At 31.5% G+C, this 19925-nt stretch overlaps 1 protein-coding gene across 1 annotated transcript; it reads left to right on the top strand.

Moving 5' to 3' along the window:
* Nucleotides 1-13104: 13104 nt before the first annotated feature.
* LOC120083739 (probable serine/threonine-protein kinase At1g54610) lies at nt 13105-17191 on the top strand. The gene is made up of 7 exons (XM_039039590.1): nt 13105-13634; nt 13744-14028; nt 14971-15288; nt 15843-16070; nt 16161-16261; nt 16346-16472; nt 16555-17191. The coding sequence occupies exons 1-7, from the start codon at nt 13317-13319 to the stop codon at nt 16876-16878; spliced, it is 1701 nt and encodes a 566-aa protein (XP_038895518.1). The 5' UTR covers nt 13105-13316; the 3' UTR covers nt 16879-17191.
* Nucleotides 17192-19925: the final 2734 nt, after the last annotated feature.

The raw sequence follows: 19925 nt of genomic DNA, 5'->3' as shown, positions 1-19925 counted from the left end.
GTGATAGATACACCCCGAGTCTAAAATTCAGTCTTCCTTCTAAGTTTCAATTTCCATGGCCTTTTGGTTGGTTACTGCTAAGGCCTCAGTATATTCAAAGGTCTCATCTCCAATAGATCCATTATTTCTCCCATGTTCTCTTCCTCTTCTATGATCATCTCTCCTAAAGTCTTTGTTCTGATTAGTATCTTCTTTACTATAGGGTCTATATCTTCTGTTTTCATCTCTTATAGAAATTTTACCCCTCTCAAGGCAGTTTCTTTTAAAAATGTACTTTTTTGTGACATATGAAATGAAGGAAATCGAATACAAGGATTTCCATGAGCAGCGGAAGGATCTTTCTAAATTTTAATTGTATATAAACTTTACAATTACAATCACAAACGAAAACATGCGGTTATGCATAAAATAGAAATTACAGCATGCTTTACTACAGATCAAGGGAAGAATCAACAAATCTTTGCAGACTCATCTTCAAGTTCCTTGATCACGAACGCTCGATCACAATAACACAGCAACACACGAACGTTCGTTCAACACGACCACTACACTGCACGAACACCGCACACTCGAACTAAGCGATCGCCAAGGTCACGAACACCCCGAACACTGCAATGGCCTCCATAGAACCCTTATAGTGTCGAGTTGAGTATGACACCACCAAGAAGGTTACCTTGGTATTCTCGGTGTGAGAATCCAGAGGGTGGGCTCTGTGTGGACTTGGTTTGAGGCAGAAAACCGGAGGAACCATAATCGTGTAAACAATTGAACAAGTGGGAGATAGAACAACCTATCGTATAGGTCGATGCCCAATCGTTTAGGAAAAGCTATGCGATCGTCTAGCAAAAGTTATGTGATCGTTTAGCTAACTCCAAGTTGTCACTTAGTAAATCTAATTTACTTGACAACTATCTATGTGAGAATTTTTTGTGAGTGGAAATCTCAAAAAATATTTTCTTTTTTCTTACTAAAATTAGGAAAACATTTTTCATCTCACGGTTACCATGAAACCACCAATAACCTCCTACTCAATTGGTTATTAGAGAAAAAGAGATAATTATCCACTAACTAATATTATTATAAATATAAATGATAACTAACTTACCATAATATATTTATAACCTATAGTTTTAATATTTCATCTCATGAAATATAAACCATAACTCTTTTTCCATTTCATGGCACTTAATGTAAATCTCATTTACATTAATCCTCCACTTGATGTATCTCATACACCATACCGATTATATCATATATAATCGAATTACCTCTTGTCAATTTGAACATTTCAAATCAACATCAAGAACTGGTCCTCAACTTGAATTCATTGAGCTACCAAGGGGACCTTATGGACCTATAGCTCGAAGCTCCAACACTATGTGAATAACTGATTAAACTCTTTAGTCACGGGATCAACCATTTGTTAACTGCCAAGCACTCAATTAAAGACCGACAACTGAACTCTCCTTACCACAGATGTATTATGTGTCCATCTTAACCAATCAACAGCACGACAGCCCTTCACAGATCGCTCGTAAGTACAGCTCAGCCAATAACCGTTATGCCCCTATAGTTACATCTAACTCCTTAAATACCATTGAATCCTCTAATGAACGTAAGTCATAGTCCTATTATGACTGAGTCCTCTCTTCCAAAGAGAAGTTGTGACCACTATGTTCAAGCCTCGGAATCAACCCTTAAGGGAGTAATCTATCTACTTACCCCTACTTCGAGAAATGAGTGAATTCCATCTTGTGTAAGTGAGTTCCCAACTCCCAGATCAGACAAGTCCCCAAAAAGATAGGCATGTTGAGTTGGCAATCTAGCCACTCTCACCTATACTAATCAAAGGACTACCCTCAAAGACAGGAGTTCCTAAAACACTCAGGATTGAGGTTGTGTCACCTATGGTTGTTTAGGTGAGATGTAAGTCTCCAGTATCAATGGTGTTATATACAGAGTCTAGTCATCTCGTGGTTCGGTTTTATAAAAACTCTTTGTACAGGACACCCCCACTCGCATGTCTCTACATGAATAGTCAGGATCTACCATCTGTGGTAGTTTAGAACACTTGCAAACCTCTACAAAGCGGGTCGTATCCGTAGTGTCACCAGGATCAGGTATCCCACCTTAATCCTTATACTACAGAACTATTTAGATTATCACTTAAGGCATGATCCACTTGTATATCATATATACATGTTTAAGTTTACATAAGATAACCATGGAGCTTTGTTTATTGGATATGAGTAAATGCCAGAATGAAATAACAGTTATTTTATTCATAAAACAATGTGTATAATTACAAACAACGAGACTCCAGTAGAATTAGGATACCAGTCCCAACATGAAACACTTCAATACAGTTATGTCTTTATTCATCCTTTGGCTTCTGTTGTTGTATTCCTCTCAAAATGATTATTTCCTTTAGATAAAAGACATTTTGCCCCACTGTTGATTTTATTTTCTGCTTTTAGCTCTAATTCATTGCTTTTTAAGGCTGTTGTTGTGACTAAATTCACTGTAATATTTTCCCTACGTATTTCAATGCTGACTTCATTTCTTTGTAGGCATCATGGATCAAGTTTATCAAAATAGTAGCTTCACTTTCTGCCTCTAGCTTTTCTCCGGACTGATTGAGAGCATTGGTGAGTTTCTTGGACTCATCCAAGTTCTCATCTAAGGTCTTGTTTTGAATCATTTTGAAGGGGAAAAAAAAGCTTTTCCCTTATAAAGATTTTATTTGGCAGGTCTTTCTTATCACAGAGAGCTTTGAGCTTCTCCCAGATATCGAAAGCAGTAGTCTCATCAATCACCTGTCTTAGCACATTGTTAATGATGTTGAGAATGAGTGTTCCATAAGTAATTTCTTCCATGGTATCTTTTTCTTCTTTACTCAGAGTTGTAGGAAGTTTTTTTGGGTTTTCGAAGGCCGCAATGATCCTTTTCGCCCAAAGAGTAAAGTCACCATTCTCATTGAATTTTTCAATGTCATACTTTGTGCTAGTCATTTTTACTTCCTTTTTCTTCTTTAGTTTTCTCGTCTTGAATCCATGGTATCATATTTATTTCCTTTACATTTTTTTATGTTGAAAATAACCCTCATGTTTTAACAAATTCTCTAGATGTATGTAGAAAGAAGAAGAAGATAGTTAAAACAATCAGAAACTCTCCTACAATTTATATACATAAGAGCTTAAGTCAGTGAGCATTTAAAGAGACTTGTGAGAAAGACCAATTTATAGAGAGAAAAAAACTAAATTGTACTCATCTTTGCATCAATAAGAAATGAAATATAGTTCCCTTGAAAATGGATGGACGCCCCATGTGTTGGTTCTTCGTTCTTTTTGCTGGTGGTATTTTTCTTTCCATCGTTGCAACTTCTTTTCTTTTTGGTGGTTATTAAGCCACGCTTCTTTTTTTTTTTTTTTTTTTAAAGCTTACACATGTCATCTTATTCCTTCAAGATATTTAAGGAATATAATTGATTTTGGATGAATTTTATTTCCTTGGGATGAATTTGATATGTCCAGGAATGAAGCAAGTTACAAAGGCCAAAGAAATAGAGGTTCAAGTTACATACTTGCAAATACAGTTGAACCACAATAAGTTACAAGTCACAATTGAAAATGGTTGCTATTAGGATTTTCTCTTAGTTTGATATTCGTACTTGCTTGAATTGATAAGTTGTCTTTCATTTAGTTGTTTATGATTTCTATTATTTTTTTCTAAATTTAAAAGTTTCATAATCTCATTAAATTCATTTATTTGATTTTTGATTGGTTTCATTTGTCTTCTAATTTCTTGTTGGAGTTTTTTATTTCTTTGATGCTTTTTGAATGATCATTATGTTTTGTGTAACGTGTTTTCTCTATCTCTATCTCTCAAAATTAGGAATTTGGAAGTGTTATGATGTTCCTAAAAAATGGTTGTGCTTTTGACCCGCCCAACTCTCTCCAACTTTCAAAGACAATATTGCAACGCCACTGTATATCACCATTAGCAACACATAAAATGTTGCCAAAGGTGAGATTTTAGAAACGCGCATGTGTCAGTAAAAGTGACGTTTTATCGACGCATATAGCTACACATGCTTAAGTGTTACTAAAACTTTGGCTACGCAGCTACTACGGCAGATACAACTACACATGCTTAAGTGTTGCTAATACTTTTAGTGGTGTTTTGCACTGCTGAAAGTGGTCTGTCTTATAGTAAAATATGTTGTCCTCCCTAGGAAATCTAGGGTTTTAATTTTCAATTAGAGAGTAAATCAAAAGTCAGTTTGATTTTGGTCATTCATTATTTTGGTTCATTAGATGTTGGCATTCTACTTCAATTTCTCAATACATGTCATACACAATTTCATCTATCTACAGTATTTGAGTGCTTTGTTCCTTCAAGTTTGAGATATTTTTATGATTCATTAAGGTACTTTTTTTTTCTCTTCCTCCCATTTTTCATGAACTCAGTTATGTGATTCATTCAGGTAACATCTGTTTTAGAGTTTATTTTCTATATGGATTTATTTGATTATACTATATTTTCATCTTATTTGCTTGGAGATTCCAATTTAGAAAATAAAAACAAGTTTTTTTTTTCTAAAAGAAATAAAAAGAATGATAGTATTTTTTAAAAAAGGAAAAAATATATGAAACTGGAGGGACGTAGGAGAGTTGAGATTTGAAGGAAAAGAAAAAGAAGGAAATCAATTATTTTTTTACACTTCGATTTTGTTTAAGTTTCTTGATTTTTCATAGATTTTGGCAAGCTTTTGACTAATTTTTGACAGACACTCCAATTTTACATTCTACTTGAGCATATTAATTTTTTTTTTCTGCCTATGGCGATTGCAATTTCATTGTCGTCTTCATCTTAGACTCTAATATTTGCCTGAGCTGATTGTAATGTTCCATCTCTTTCAGTTATTATTGTCTCCATCGCTTTGTACACCTCAAAATCAACCTTCGAAGTTGAGTAGCTCCAAAAGAAGGAAAAGGTAGCGAGAAGAAGATGGGTGTTGTATTGATATTCAACCCAGTTGACAAGAAAATAAATTAGAACCTTAGAATTTTTAGTCTAAAGTCAATTAGTTTATTTGGGATCTTAGTCAAACCATTTAATGCCTAATCATCTAAAAATACAACTACCTTCACCATTCTGTTAAAGAGTGAACATAATCTTAATAGTAGGGACAAAAATAAGTAATTTTTCAAAGTTTATGGACTAAAACAGATGTTTTTAAAAGTTTAGGGACCAAAATAACATTTAAACCTTACTTTTATTATATCCATATAAATAGTGTTAGTTAGCCTTCTTCGATATTAGTCAGTATCCCTACAATGTCGATTTTCGATTGACATTATAACCTAATTTTGTACCAGTGATAACATGTTCATATATTAAATTGAATATTACTTTTTTAATTAATGAAATACTTTTACCAATGCTTAGATATGTTGTAAAAGATACTTGCAATGACCATTGATCCATTTTTAAAACTTAACTTTTAGGAACAAACTTGCAACGTTACTGTATAAGACAAATAGCGACAAATAAAGTGTTACTAAAAGTGAGTTTTTAGTAACAAGTACGCATAAGCAAAAGTTGTCTTTTAGTGACGCACAGTGAATATGTCACTAAAACCTTTAATTGTGCTGCTATAGTGGCATTCTTAGTGATGCGTGTCTCAGCGTAGTTAATACTTTGGCCTTTTTTGACCTTTAGCAACATATTTTATGCACCAATAAAAGTGGTTTTTGTTGTAGTGAACTTCAATCAACAATAATTGACATAATCTTTTTCTTTAGAGATTGAATTCCATCCCATCTAATATCCCTGGCATCTCATAGAAAAAATGAAAAAAAAGTAGGGCTTCAATTGTCTTATGCTTTTTTTAGGTAAGATATGGTCAAATTCCTGTAAGGAGAAAATAGGTAATGCAATGATGGGCAAAGTGATGGACAACATCATTAAACAAAGGAGGAAGCATTTAAGAGAAGGCAAAGAGACAAGTGTGGAAGATTGAAGAAGTGACAATAAATGGATTAGGAGGCAAAATCAAAATGTTTCCTTTCCATTTATTTTATTATTATTTAAATAAAAGAGACAGTCAAGAGAAATTATTTTACAGTGGCCTGGTTTCTTATGGAAGAAACGTAGTAATTTTTAAATACACCAATGAAGCAATCAACCCATCATCCATTTTTATTGGTATCCCAACAAAAAAAAAAAAATTAATGCTAAAAAAATCAATTTACACAGTTGAAAAAATATTGTGAAAAACATTTAATTATTTCAATTAAAATTGAACTAATTTAGACATTTTATTAAGATAATATTTAAAAATTGTCCATACATTCCTTCAGACTTTTTCAAATATTGATTAATAAAATAGATAATTAGAATTGATGCATAGACAGTTTTTAAAAATCTTAATTGAGAGCTTAAATTGATTTGCTTAATGAAATTTTAAGGGTTTAATCAATAAAATTATGAGTTTGAGATAATGTTTATTCAAACAGAATGTAATGAATGGTGTAAATTAATATACTTATGAAAGTTCAGAGTTTAAATCATACAGTTATTAATTCATGGTTTAAATGGATATAATCTTAATATTTAAGGACTTAAATTAGAGAAATTGTCAAAAATAATCCTCAAATGTCTTCATTTTTTAGAACTTGCACTCTTATTAAAAATTCGTTAAAGTAGTTTTTCTCGGTACATCCGACCGAGATCATCTATCGAGATTTGGATAAACAATAAACTTTTATATCTTATGGATTGTTTTGGGCTTTCTTGGTGAAATTTAACATACGATTAGCATAGAAATAGTTCGGGTTTTTCTAAATCTTATATCAAATTTACTATCTTTACTAAATCTTATATCAACTCTTTCGTCCAATTTTGTTTCTACAATTATCTAAAAATTATCCAAAAAGATTTTCTGTATAGATATCACGATTTTTACATTTTGAGAAGATCAAATTTTACGAAAATTTAGATAAGATTTGGGAAATATATGGAATTATGATGGTAATCCGAGATTTAATTGAGAAAGCACATTCTTGAGATTTTAATGAAAAAGTCTAAAATATTGTGAAGTTAAAATTTTTTATATTAATTCCAAAGGTCGATTTTGATCAAGATGTGCTAAGAAAAACTATTTCAATGAATTCCAAAATCTTTGGATGCTAATTTTGATAATTTATCCTGAAATTGATATTTTTTTAATTAAAAAAAACATATAGAAAATAATGGGGTTTTACTTAATAAAAATGACAACATTCTCCAACTTTTCAATCCCACACCAAAAATTCCCTTTTCTTTTTCAGCTTTTTTGTTACCCACCTTTTATCCCCCACTTTCACCTCTCTCACCAATCATCATCATCATAAAACATCTTCTTTTCTTGTGGTTTTGAACAAAAAGTTTCAATTATTATAAATAGGCAATATAAGAAATTAAAACAGAAATTTCGTAATGTGGAAGAACCTGAATTGTATATTTCTGCAAAAAGTAGATGATTCCTTCACCTGGCTGTGACTCTCTGATTATAACAGCGGGATGAGTTGGTGCCAAGTGTTCCAAGGGATTTGGGGGTTTAGACTTTGGAGAGAGAAAGAGAAAATGGAGTGCAGTGAGTCACCAGAAAGGAAGTCAGAGAAAAAGACTTGAAAATGAAAGAGGAGATAGAAATGTCAGCACTTCTGACTAAAGGCATTTAATATTATTTAAGACACTCACTCCCCCTCTTTTTCTTTTTTCAAATCAATTTAGACACTCACAATTTAATCTCCAAAGCCTTCAAATTTAATGTGGCTTTGAATTTTCATGATATGATTAAATTTACCCTAAATTATTATTTTAAACCTTTGCATTATATAGGAGTTTGATAAAAGATGTATAATGTAATTTCCGTTCAAATTAATATTGATTTTTATTTATTGAATCTTCTATAAAAATTTTAATGGTAGTACTTAATCTACATAGTTTTAAACGTTAAGATTTTTAAAAAAATTACATTAAATTAAATGAACTAAATTCTAACTTGTTTCAAACCAATTTTAAACATTTTAAAATATGTTAAATTGGATGTAATATAAAAGTGTGTAATAGATCACTTTTCAATCTTGTGTTCGATAGGTCGTTGATTATTCGTCTTTTTTAAAATAAAACATTATGAATTTTTTAATGCATAATTAAATTTGGTGTCAATAAGTAATTATGTTTTTGGAAAATTAAAAAAATATGTCGTACATGTCAATAATCTATTAAACATTAATTTCAAGGTTTTGTGAATTTATTCGACAATTTAAATAGTTTAGAAACTTATTCAATACAAAATTTCATAGATGTATTAAACACTCGATTAACTTCAATGATTAATTAGCCACAAACTTTAAACTTCTAGTTAAGCTTTGTTTTATTGAGTTTAGATTTAATTTGTTTAGTATGATTTCAAAATTTTCAATTTAGTTTTCATTTTCTAAGTTTAGTTTTATAGATTTGATAGTTTTAAGAGTTAGTTTTTGCATCACAAACCTTTTTTACTCCGTTTACAAACTCATTCAGTTTTCTTTCATCTTTTCACCCAACTATTATTATTATTATTATTATTATTAAGTCTAATAATAATTGAGCTGGTTAGATAAATTTTTATCTCTAACCTCCTTGTTAATAGTGTATACTTAGATTAGTTGAGGTAGATTAATTTCTGTTACTCAACCACCCTAAATTTTAATATAATTAACAAACACAACCAAATAAAAAGATACTAACTCGTTTACATAAATGAAAAGCATACCACACTATAAATTTGGGAAAACAATTTACAACCATATGAATTTAAATTGGTAAACAATTTACAGCCATATGAATTCTTTGTGAAGTTTAATCCAACTTTAATAACTTGATTGAAAATTATAAAATTGGGTCACATTTGATAACTATTTTGTTTACTTTTATTTTATTTTATTATTATTATTTTTTTTGAAATTTATGCTTATTTTTCCGTGTTGGTAAACCTTTCACATCTCCTTAAAGACACATTTGAATTTTAAGTCAAATTTCAAAATAAAAATCAAGTTTTAGAAATTATTTATTTATTTTAGTTTTTAAATTTTGACCTAAATCTTGAATAATCATTTAAAAAGTAGGTAATAATGTAAAAAATCTACCAGTAGAAGAATATTTATAAGCTTAATCTTTAAAAATAAAAAATTAAAAGAATTATTTATCAAACAGGGCATTAGAGAACAGGTTATAAACTAAACTCATATGAAATACACATTTGTAAGATTGTGGAAACGAAATCAAACTCCTCGTCCAAACTCTTGGATGAAATTTGTTAATATCAAACATTAATTTTATTGTTTATAATAATAATTAGAGAAAAATTCGGTCCATAAATTTTGGGTCTAGTTTCTATTTAGTTCATAAGTTTAAAAATGTTACCCATTTAATTTTTAAGTTTTGAGCTTGGTTTCAAATTAGTCCATAAGTTTCAAAATTCTACAACTTTTCAATGATATTTGAATTTTACTTCAATTAGGTCCCTAGGTTCTAAGATTTACACTTTTAACCTTGATTTTCACTAAATACTCATTTTTTGTCTTTAGTGTTAATTTAGGTTAATAAATTAAAAATCGTTAAAATAATTATATAATTAATTTAAGTTTCACTATTTTTATTACTTTTAAAATTACATTTTATAATTATTTTTAAGTAATTAATAGAATTTGATTTTAATTATTGAAAATGAGTATTTAATGAAAAATTGAGGTTAGAAATATAAAATCTTAAAATTAAGAAACTAAATTGAAACAAAATTCAAATCTCAAGGAAAATTGTAACATTTTAAATTTTAGGGATTAAATTAAAACAAAACTCAAATGAATAACATTTTTAAATGTAGAGACCAAATAGAAACTAGAACTAAAACCTAGGATCAAAAAGGTATTATTCTCTAATAACTAATTAATAAAAAAAATGTCTTATGTGTTTTTCTGAAAATCAAGTGTATACATCCTAAATTTGTCTTGTTAATACTTTATTTCATGTTCAATGCCAACATTTTTTTTTTTAATCTTAAGGAAAACCATTATTTTTAATAATTTAACTAAAATGAAAAGAAAAAGAAAGTATAGTAATATTTTGCATAGGAAAGAAGAGTCAAAGTCTTAAGATTAAGAGGACTTTGATTTTCCTTGAATTATGCAAAGATTCAAGTCAGTGGAGGTTCGTTGTCAACCAAAGCATGGGTTTGAATAATTATGAAGTTAGTAAAATAACATTACATCTTAATTATTCTCTATCAAAGACTTTTTATAATGTTGTAAGTAACATAACCTCTCTTGGAATGTTTTTGGTGATGCTTTGTTTGGTCAATATTTGTAGCCTTTGAAATTTCATCTTCACCCTTCCTCACATATTTTTTCAACACCTACACATTATTTTAATAATTAATAAAGTTGAGCTATATAGTATTCATAATAAACCATTTTTGCTTCTTTTTGTCATCTCCTTCATTTATTAATTGTGACTTTCTTTCATGTTAGTAATGAAATTAAGAGGTCCCTTCTCTTCTCCTTTCTTTATATGTTTGTACCATAATATGTTTAACATTAAAGAATTAAATTACCAAACCAAACTTGGGGCCTATTTACTTAATAGGGAAAATAAATCCCTCGCAACCGAAAAATTTATAAAACTATCATTATTGAATATTTTATGCTCTATTTAATAATTATTTTATTTTTTGTGTTTTGTTTTTAGAAAATTAAGTTTATCTCTCATTTTTTTTACTATAGTTTGCATCTTTCTTCGGTATATACAAAAAAAAAAATAATAATAAATTAAATTCTTAATCAAATTTTAAAAACAAAATAATATTTTTTTAGTTTTCAAAGTTTGACTTGGTTTTTTAAAACGTGGATAAAAAATAGATTATAAAACAAGAAACCTATAGGTAGAAGAAATGCTTGTAGACTTAATTTTCAAAAACGAAAAACAAGGAATCAAATAGTTACTAAATGAGATCTTAATGTGTTGAGGGTAAATTTAAACCTAACGAAATAAATAAAAAATAAGAAAAAAAAATGAATTTAATCTTAATAGGGTTAAGTTAAACCCTATATCAAATTTCCTATAAATAAATTTGACATCAAATAATAAAATTTCTACAATGTAGCTGCCACATTAAATAATTCCCCTAAATTGAAGACTATGATCCATAGACTTTAATGCAACAAATTCAATATTTTATATATATAAAAAATAAAATTAAAAAAAAGAAAAGAAAAGAAAATGGTTGCACTTATACTCCAAATACAACCAAAACGTAGCTCTCATTTCTCTGCCTCAATTTTCTTAGCAATAAATGGTGGCCCATTAACCCCCCTAAAAAAACACCCTTTTTAATAGATTCAGCTTGGTAGGTAATATTTAATTCACAATAACTCCTTTTTCCCCCCTCCTTTTTAAATAAATTTTCTTAAACGAAAAAGGAAAAAAGAAAAATCAATCCTCCTCCTTTGACTCTACATTAAGTTTTTCTGCCTTCCATTTGAAAATTTTATACAATTTCTGATTTTTAAAAGACAGTGACAACTAGATAAAATATTATTTCCCTTGTTTACTGAGAAATTGAGAATAATTCTGACTATAATGCCATTAATTTTAAAATTATTTTCTAAAACTTAGCCTTTTTTTAAAAATTAAAAAAAAAAAAAAAAACACAATACGTGTGTTTACTTGTTTAGGAAGTGGAAGCTTCCAAACCGTGGTTGGTTTATAACATAAATAATACTTTACCGCTCCCCTACGCATTAGACCTGCAAATTCAATTTTCAAAATTATATAATTTATGCAAAAGTCCAATTGTAAAAAAAAGTTGCCTGCCTTTTTCGTTATTTGGCAAAAGGAAAAATTCTCTGACTTTGCTTTCATTTAAAGATACATTACAAAATTAGCCCCTTTAGTTTAGCTATGATTTTGTTTTGGTCTCCTAGTTTATGAACGGCCGAATTTAGCCCTTATATTTCTTTCTGTTTGTTTTCAATTTGATTCCTTTAAATTTGGAAGTTTTAATTTTAGTTTTTATAATTTGATGAGGCTTTGTTTAGAGCTATGGTAAATTTTAAAATAATAATTGTCCAACTAACTTTTTTTTTTTTTTTTTTAAATAGTGTTCGGTAAAGATAATTTTGATCTAAAAAGTTAAATTAATACTAAATTATTGTTGACTAAAAGTAAGTACATTTCAATTATTATATTTAATTTTCATTTTATTATAAGATAATTATTTAAAATTTTATATAGTTTTGTATGGCAACTTGCAAGTAGTTTTTCAATACAAAGTATTTGATAAATGTTTATAAAAATTAATTATTATTTAAAAGAAAAGATACAAATGGAAGGACAGATTTAGAATCTTTTAAAATTTACTGAAAAACATGCTAGATTTTTAAGAAATTGATTTCAAAAACTACTAATAGATTGCACCTGCGATTAAAGTGGTTGTAGATCCATTAATAAATGATCTTGACTATTCATTAAATACTCATTGAAATTAATATCTATTAATTAATTTAAAATAATTAAGAAGTAAAATTTTAAACTTAATTTTATTATTGATAAAAAATAAAAAAATTAATTAATCAAAATTCTTTTAATTTTTTCTTAAAAATTAATAAAGAAAAAAATGAGTATTTTGTGAAAAGAATCGAGATTATAAGTGTGAATCATGAAATTTAAGAACAAAATTGAAACCAAACAGTAAAATTATAAATTAAATTGAAATCAACCTACAAAATTTAAGATTTTATTTTGAAACTAGGACAAAATAAAAAAAGTCTAAGAATCAAAAAACTAATTTTCGCTTTTAAGATTTATAGAATATAGATATATACTAATTTTGTAAGTTAAGCATAATTTTATTGTTGACGGAAGGGGAGTAGAGGTTCTTTTCTTCGGATTTCAGTTTGGTTTTTAGTAATAATACACAACAACCACACTAGTAAATCTAGTGGTAGTTTTGTAATTTTTGGAAAAATGAGGCCTCAATATTCTCCCAAAAAAATCAAAATTCTTATTCTGAATAACAATTGAAAAAAAAGGAGTTAACGAGTTTTCACTCTCACCGTCTTCTCCATCTCTCCAACCTCACTGATTCCTAAAATCCCAAACAAAGCAATCCAAATGCCCAAAGCTTCTCTCTTCTCTCCAATAGTTAGCTCTTTCCATTGCTGCCTTCCATTTCCCTTCTCCTTCTTCATGACTTAACCGGCACTCTATGAGCTCCGGTACATTCCCCAATGGGTTGCGTTCTTGGCAGACAAGCCGCCGACGCTCACATGGGCGCATCCGGACCTTTCCGTCGCCGCCGGACCACGGATCACCTCTCTCGTATCGACGGAGTTAATGGCGACAGAGTTAAGAAACACACGACCTCGTTGGAAAACCAGGGAGTTCGGCAGGACGTAGATTCCTTCTCCGTAGAGCGCCGGAGGCCTTCGCCGGGTCTTTGCCAGAGGAATGAGCAAGGCTGGCCGTCGTGGCTTCTGGCGGTCGCTGGCGAGGTGATCCAAGGATGGACGCCTCGTCGAGCTAATACTTTTGAAAAGCTTGCTAAGGTATGCCAGTGGTCGTGATCATTTTTTTTCACTTTTTGTTTTTTGTTTTTGTCTTGATTCAGTAAGTTGTAGAAAGTTTGTGTGAGTTTTTTGGTTCTTGGTGATTCAGATTGGGCAAGGGACGTATAGCAATGTGTACAAGGCGAGGGATCTTATTACTGGGAAAATTGTTGCTCTGAAGAAGGTTAGGTTTGATAATTTGGAACCGGAGAGCGTAAGGTTTATGGCCAGAGAGATTTTGGTCCTTAAACGCCTCGATCATCCCAATGTGCTTAAGCTTGAAGGCTTAGTTACTTCGAGAATGTCGTGTAGTCTTTACTTAGTGTTCGAGTATATGGAACATGACCTCGCCGGACTTGCTGCCGGTCAAGGAGTCAAGTTCACGGAGCCTCAGGTATCTATTCCAATTAATGCAGATTGAGACTAATATTGGCTGAACCTGCGCATTTTGTTGTGTTTTGAGTATGAATTTCGGTGTTGCCTTATTGTAATTGATAATTTTCCGGCGGATTTTCCTTAGGTTTTGAGTTGATGTTCTGGCCTGCTCTGGCTGGCTTTTCTTTTGTTTTCCTTTTCGCACTTTAATTGCTCTGAGTCTCGATGTTACTGCAAAGGCGAGCCACTTGGATTTTTTTTGCCCTTTTTCTTCCTTTTGTCTTCTTCCCCTAAAAAAGCGAATTTAGCAGGTTTCCTGCCTAATTTCATGCTCTTAACTTCATTAAGCTACAAGAAGATCGAAGAGATATATAAAGTAAATTTCTGCATTAGTAAATATTGTCCTGTAGTTAATTTGGTTTTGGTTGGATTAGATATAAACATGTTCTTAGTTTCTTCGACATCTTTGTGCATTTGGATTCAGATATTTCCTCCGGGTTCTCTGTACATAAAAAAGAAGGGACTCAACAGATTTTTCCACGTTGTACTAATATTTGGCTGAATTCCATTCAACAAGCATAAAACTCACTTATGACATGATAAATTTTATACTTTCAGAATTGCAAATTCTGTCGCTTGTTGAAAAGAAAATAAGAAACAAGATTGCTTGTGTCCCTTTAGTTTTTGTTATTTATTGTCTCCTAATGTCTAAAGGAATAGTTATATTTCAAAATTGGTGGTTGTTAAATGAAGGGATCTAAGATGATTAGGGTCAGAAAATCCCTAGTTCAAGTAGATCTTTTCGAAACTTCTCCAAGTAGTATACTGTATGCTAATGCATTCTCTGAGGTTTCTTTAAAAAGTTGGTGTAGTTGTTTGCATACGAGGATAGCTACTTATGGCATTTGTCACATGGAGAATGTCGAAAACATGAAAAGATTGGCTGTAACTTTTCTACCAGGTCAAATGCTATATGAAGCAACTATTGTCCGGGCTTGAGCACTGTCACAACCGAGGTGTATTGCATCGTGATATAAAAGGTTCCAATTTGCTAATTGATAACGAAGGAATACTGAAAATAGCTGATTTTGGGTTGGCTACTTTCTTTGATCCTGAACAGAACCAGCACATGACTAGTCGAGTAGTAACCCTTTGGTACCGTCCTCCTGAATTATTACTTGGAGCGACTCTTTATGGTATAGGGGTTGATCTTTGGAGTGCTGGCTGCATCTTGGCCGAGCTGCTTGCTGGGAGGCCAATCATGCCAGGAAGGACAGAGGTATCCTTACTTCTATCTCTCTATTCCTCCTCACCTATCTTATTTTGTAACATTTTTCTTTGGTGCTTACTATATTGTACGTGTCTCTGAAGAACTAAATTGGCCGATCCACTAAATATGATGCTATTGATTATTGAGCCCTTAGTGATTCTGAAAAATAATTGATTTGTCCACAAATATGTAATGAATTTATGCATTAGCTGTTGCATGTTATTTCAATAATTTAAATCCTTTTTCATGTGTAAATATTAAGAAAATGCTTGATATTTCAATCATTTGAATTCTTTATCATATAAAATGGGCATGTTATTATGAGACCAGACGACAGTGATGTGTACTCAAAAAAAAAAAAAAAATGACGTCACTGATTTTATGCATTGCTTACATTTTTATCTCCCAATTTCAGTTCATAATGCAGCTGTGTAAGAGTCTATTCCAACATTTATTTCTAGTTTTCCTCAGTTTATTCTGCCTTAACAAGATATTTCTTTGTTCATCCTGAGCTGATGCATCATCACTGTGTGAAGTTGATCCTGGATAACTTTTTCTATTAGGTTGAACAACTTCATAAGATATTTAAATTATGTGGTTCTCCAACTGAGGATTACTGGAAGAAGTACAAATTGCCGAATGCAACTCTATTTAAACCCCAACAACCATACAAACGCTGCATTGCGGAAATGTTCAAAGATTTTCCATCTTCTTCTTTACCTCTAATTGAATCTCTCCTTTCAATGGACCCCGATGGGCGAGGTACTGCCACTGCTGCTTTGAATAGCGAAGTGAGTAATTTTGTCTCATAGCATGGCTTATGTGAAAATAAAAGTGTCTAATTTTGCATAAAACAATATATTTAATCTTTCTGATTACAGTTCTTTAGTACCGAGCCTCTTGCTTGTGAACCGTCAAGTCTACCAAAATATCCTCCTAGCAAAGAATTGGATGTAAAGTTGAGAGATGAGGAAGCTAGAAGGTTTTTCCCCCTTCCCCTTGCTCTTGTTTCGATCATCTAGATTAGTCCTGGTGTCTAAACAAGCAATGTACACTTCCATTTCAGGCAAAGAGGTCTAAGTGGGAAAGCAACAGCTGTTGATGGTGGTGGCAGGAGAGTAAGGGTACGGGATCGCATTGGTCGAGCTGTACCGGCTCCTGAAGCTAATGCAGAGATACAAGCAAACTTAGATGTAAGTCGAACTTGTTTATCCTCCTCCCTACATTTCGACCTTTTGATACTTGATTAACGAATGTCTGTACTCTGTTATTCAGAGGTGGAGAAATGTGACAAATGCAAATGGTAAGAGCAAAAGCGAGAAGTTTCCCCCACCTCATCAAGATGGGGCACTGGGGTACCCGCCACATGAGACATCCCAGAGGGGCCAGCTATCATTTGGGGCAGTTGATACTTCATTCAGCTCCTCCATTTTTAGTTCAAAGTCTGGATCTGTTAAAAGTTCAGCAGCTCCCGGGGGACCTTCTCGGAGGAAGAAAGCGGATAAAGATAACCCCTCAATGTCTTCATCTCGAAAATTCATCCGTGCATTGAAGCCATCAATCGGGTTATCAATGGATCTGTTGTTTAGGAGTAAATAAAAGAAAGATACATATCTTGAGTTTTTGAGATGCCAAATCTGAAATAGAGAAGAATGTATAAAAACGGTTAATTTCTTTAGTCCAAAATCAAATTCTTCCCCATCTCAGCTTGGTACATAATCTACAGGGTAGAAGTAGAAGAAAGCCAGAGGAGATTTCTGTATATTCTACAAAATGGGACTGCAAATGGCCTCATTTTGTTGTGCCTTTTAGTAATATCATAATTGTCATTATTTTTGGGTAGCATGTACTGCTTCTTACGGACATTGGAAATTATATTCTTATGAAAATCTTGAGAAACTTTTGACCCTAATGCATGCATCCATATGAAGTTGAATTTTATGAAAATGCTATTGGGTTTTGGCAAAATATTAAAAGTGCAGTTTGTCCCACATCGGTTAAATTGAAGAATGCGGATGGGTTCCAAGCCTATAAAAGAGCCTATGCCTCTAATTTTAAGTCGTCCCAATTAGAAACACTTTAAGCACAGTGTGCTAATTCTAATTAAATTCCTTTTGTATTCTCTAGTTGGAGAGTGGAAAAAAGGTGTGAGTAGTTAAAAGCTTTAAGAGAGTGCTCTTGTAATTAGGATCGTCCGAGTTGGTAGTTTTCCATATAAATTCTTGTGTTTTCAGTTTTATTGCTTTCTTTTAATTTTTTTGTTATTTTTCTGCTTATTCTTGTGGTAAAAGTGGGAGGTTTTTTCCAACAAGTGGTATCAGAGCGTTAGGTTCGTGTAAATAGTGAGAGTTGTTTACTATTTACTAATTTGCTAGGAGTGAAGTAGATGTGTGTCAAGTTTTATGAGTTTAATAAAGTTTGATGTGGAGAAATTTGATGGAAGGATCAATTTCGGCTTGTGGCAAGTGCAAGTCAAGGATGTGTTGATGCAATATGGATTACACAAGTGTATGTTAAGCGGTGATGGTGTTTCAGTGCAGTTCCGAAGTGATTCCAGCATAGGTTTAAAAAGGAGAGTCTTTGAGCAGAAGATAGGCTGGGCATATAGACAATCTGGGCACATGAAAATTGAAAAAGATAGAATTCATCCTCATGGTATGTTCGCTTTACCATGATAGAGGATGTGATGTTAGCGGTTCTACAAGTTTGCACATAGGCATTAACTTGGCAAGCTGTCTGGTGGGAGTTATGTCTATGGCTAAAGGACTTCCAGGTGAGCCAAGTAGGTGAAAGTTGCACCATGAATATCAGCAAAGTTTGTTGACATGTGACGAAAAAGGAAAAAAGGAAAATCTTGACGAAAAAGGAAAAAAGGAAAATCTTGAGAGGTGATATTCTGAATGGTCTACTTTTTATGGTGAAGTAGGTTATAGTTATTTTATTTGAGAATTATGATTGTCGGCGAAGACAATGGATGTTGTAGATTCTTCAAATATCTTGCCAAGGTGGAATTTGTTGCGTTTTGGCAAAATATTAGAAGTGTAGTTTGTCCATCAGTTAAATTGAAGAATGGGGATGGGCTCCAAACTTATAAAAGAAGTTTATGCCTCTAGTTTCAAGTCGTCCTAGTTAGAAACACTTTACGCATAGTGTGCTAACGCTATTTAAATTTCTTTTATATTTTCTAGTTGGAGAGTGGGAAAAAGGTGTGAGTAGTTAAAAGCTTTGAGAGAATGCTCTTGTAGAGAGTTGTTCTGTGTGATTGTAACAAATTTTCACATAGTTGATTTCTTTCTGATGGGCTATGGTTTTTCTCCGAGTTGGTGGTTTTCCACGTAAATTCTTATGCTTTCAGTTTTACTACTTTCTTTTAATTTCTCTGTTATTTTTCTGCTTATTCCTGCAGTTAAAGTGGGAGGTTTTTTCTCCAACAAATGCTTCTTCCAATTGGTGAAAAAATTGACTTTGAGGTGCTTCCACCAAATAATGCAAGCTATCTGACAGTAAAAACAAGGTTTTCTTCTTCTACTACTATATATATATCTATAACTTGAGAAGCAGTAAAAAAACAAAGGGTTGTTCTTGCAAAAAGAATCTTCATAAATAAAACATCTAAAAATTTTGATTAGCTTAAAAGTTAATTTGGAAGAAGCCTCAGAAGGATATATTATTAAAAACAACTTAGATTAAGTTTTTCTTTTAGAAGCATTTTTTATCTTCTAAAATAATTTAAGAAACTATACTAAATGCAGTTGACATTATTGATGTTTCCATTGATATTTGTAGTAGGTTATTCAGGGGATCCTTTTCTATTCCTCATCCTTTTATTCAGAAAACATTGCTAATTAGTTCAGAAGTGAAGAGTTGAACTTTTTAGGAAAATAAAAAGATATTAAGAAACAACAATAATTTTGAAAACTAAATAAAAGCGATGAATAATTCCTTTGAAAGCTAAGACCCGTTTGGTAATCATTTCATTTTTTATTTTTTTGTTTTTGAAAATTAAGCCTTTAGACATTACTTCTACTTTCAAATTTCTTCATTTGTTATCTACTTTTTACCAATGATTTAAAAAACCAAGTCAAAATTTGAAAACTATAAAAAAGTAGTTTTTAAAAAAGTTTGTATTTGTTTTTGGAATTTAGCTAAGAATTCAACCATTGTACTTAGGAAAGATGCATATTGAAAAAGTGATAGGATGACTCTTCAATCTAAATACGGATGTTAAATGGAAAGAACTGACAAGCATTATAACAACAATAAACTAACATCAAGAAAAATAAGTAAAGGCACACAGAGTTTGTTAATCCAGTTCACGATAAACTACCTACATCTAGGGGTAGTGTGCTCCGCAAAGATAATCTACTAATATTAATAAGTCAAACATTTACAACGTTGTACTTATCAGTAAAGTAATGACTTTTATAATGACTCAAGTAGAGCCTAACTTGATGAACACCTAGTCTCCCCCTAGAAACGAGGCTCCCTCTCTAAATGAACTCAGGCTCCCCCATAATTGTAGAATATTAGTAGTTGACACTTCGACACTCTGTAATATAAGAGACTGTCTTTCTTCTTGAAGTTATCTTTCGAATCATTTGTCACCTTAGGCTCCCCCTGAAATGGAGAACTCCTCATCAAGCGAT

The sequence above is a fragment of the Benincasa hispida genome, chromosome 8 (assembly GCF_009727055.1).
Source record: "Benincasa hispida cultivar B227 chromosome 8, ASM972705v1, whole genome shotgun sequence".
In the NCBI taxonomy this organism is placed as follows: Eukaryota; Viridiplantae; Streptophyta; class Magnoliopsida; order Cucurbitales; family Cucurbitaceae; genus Benincasa; species Benincasa hispida.
Note: the sequence above shows the minus strand (reverse complement) of the source record. Positions and strands in the feature narration are given on the sequence as shown.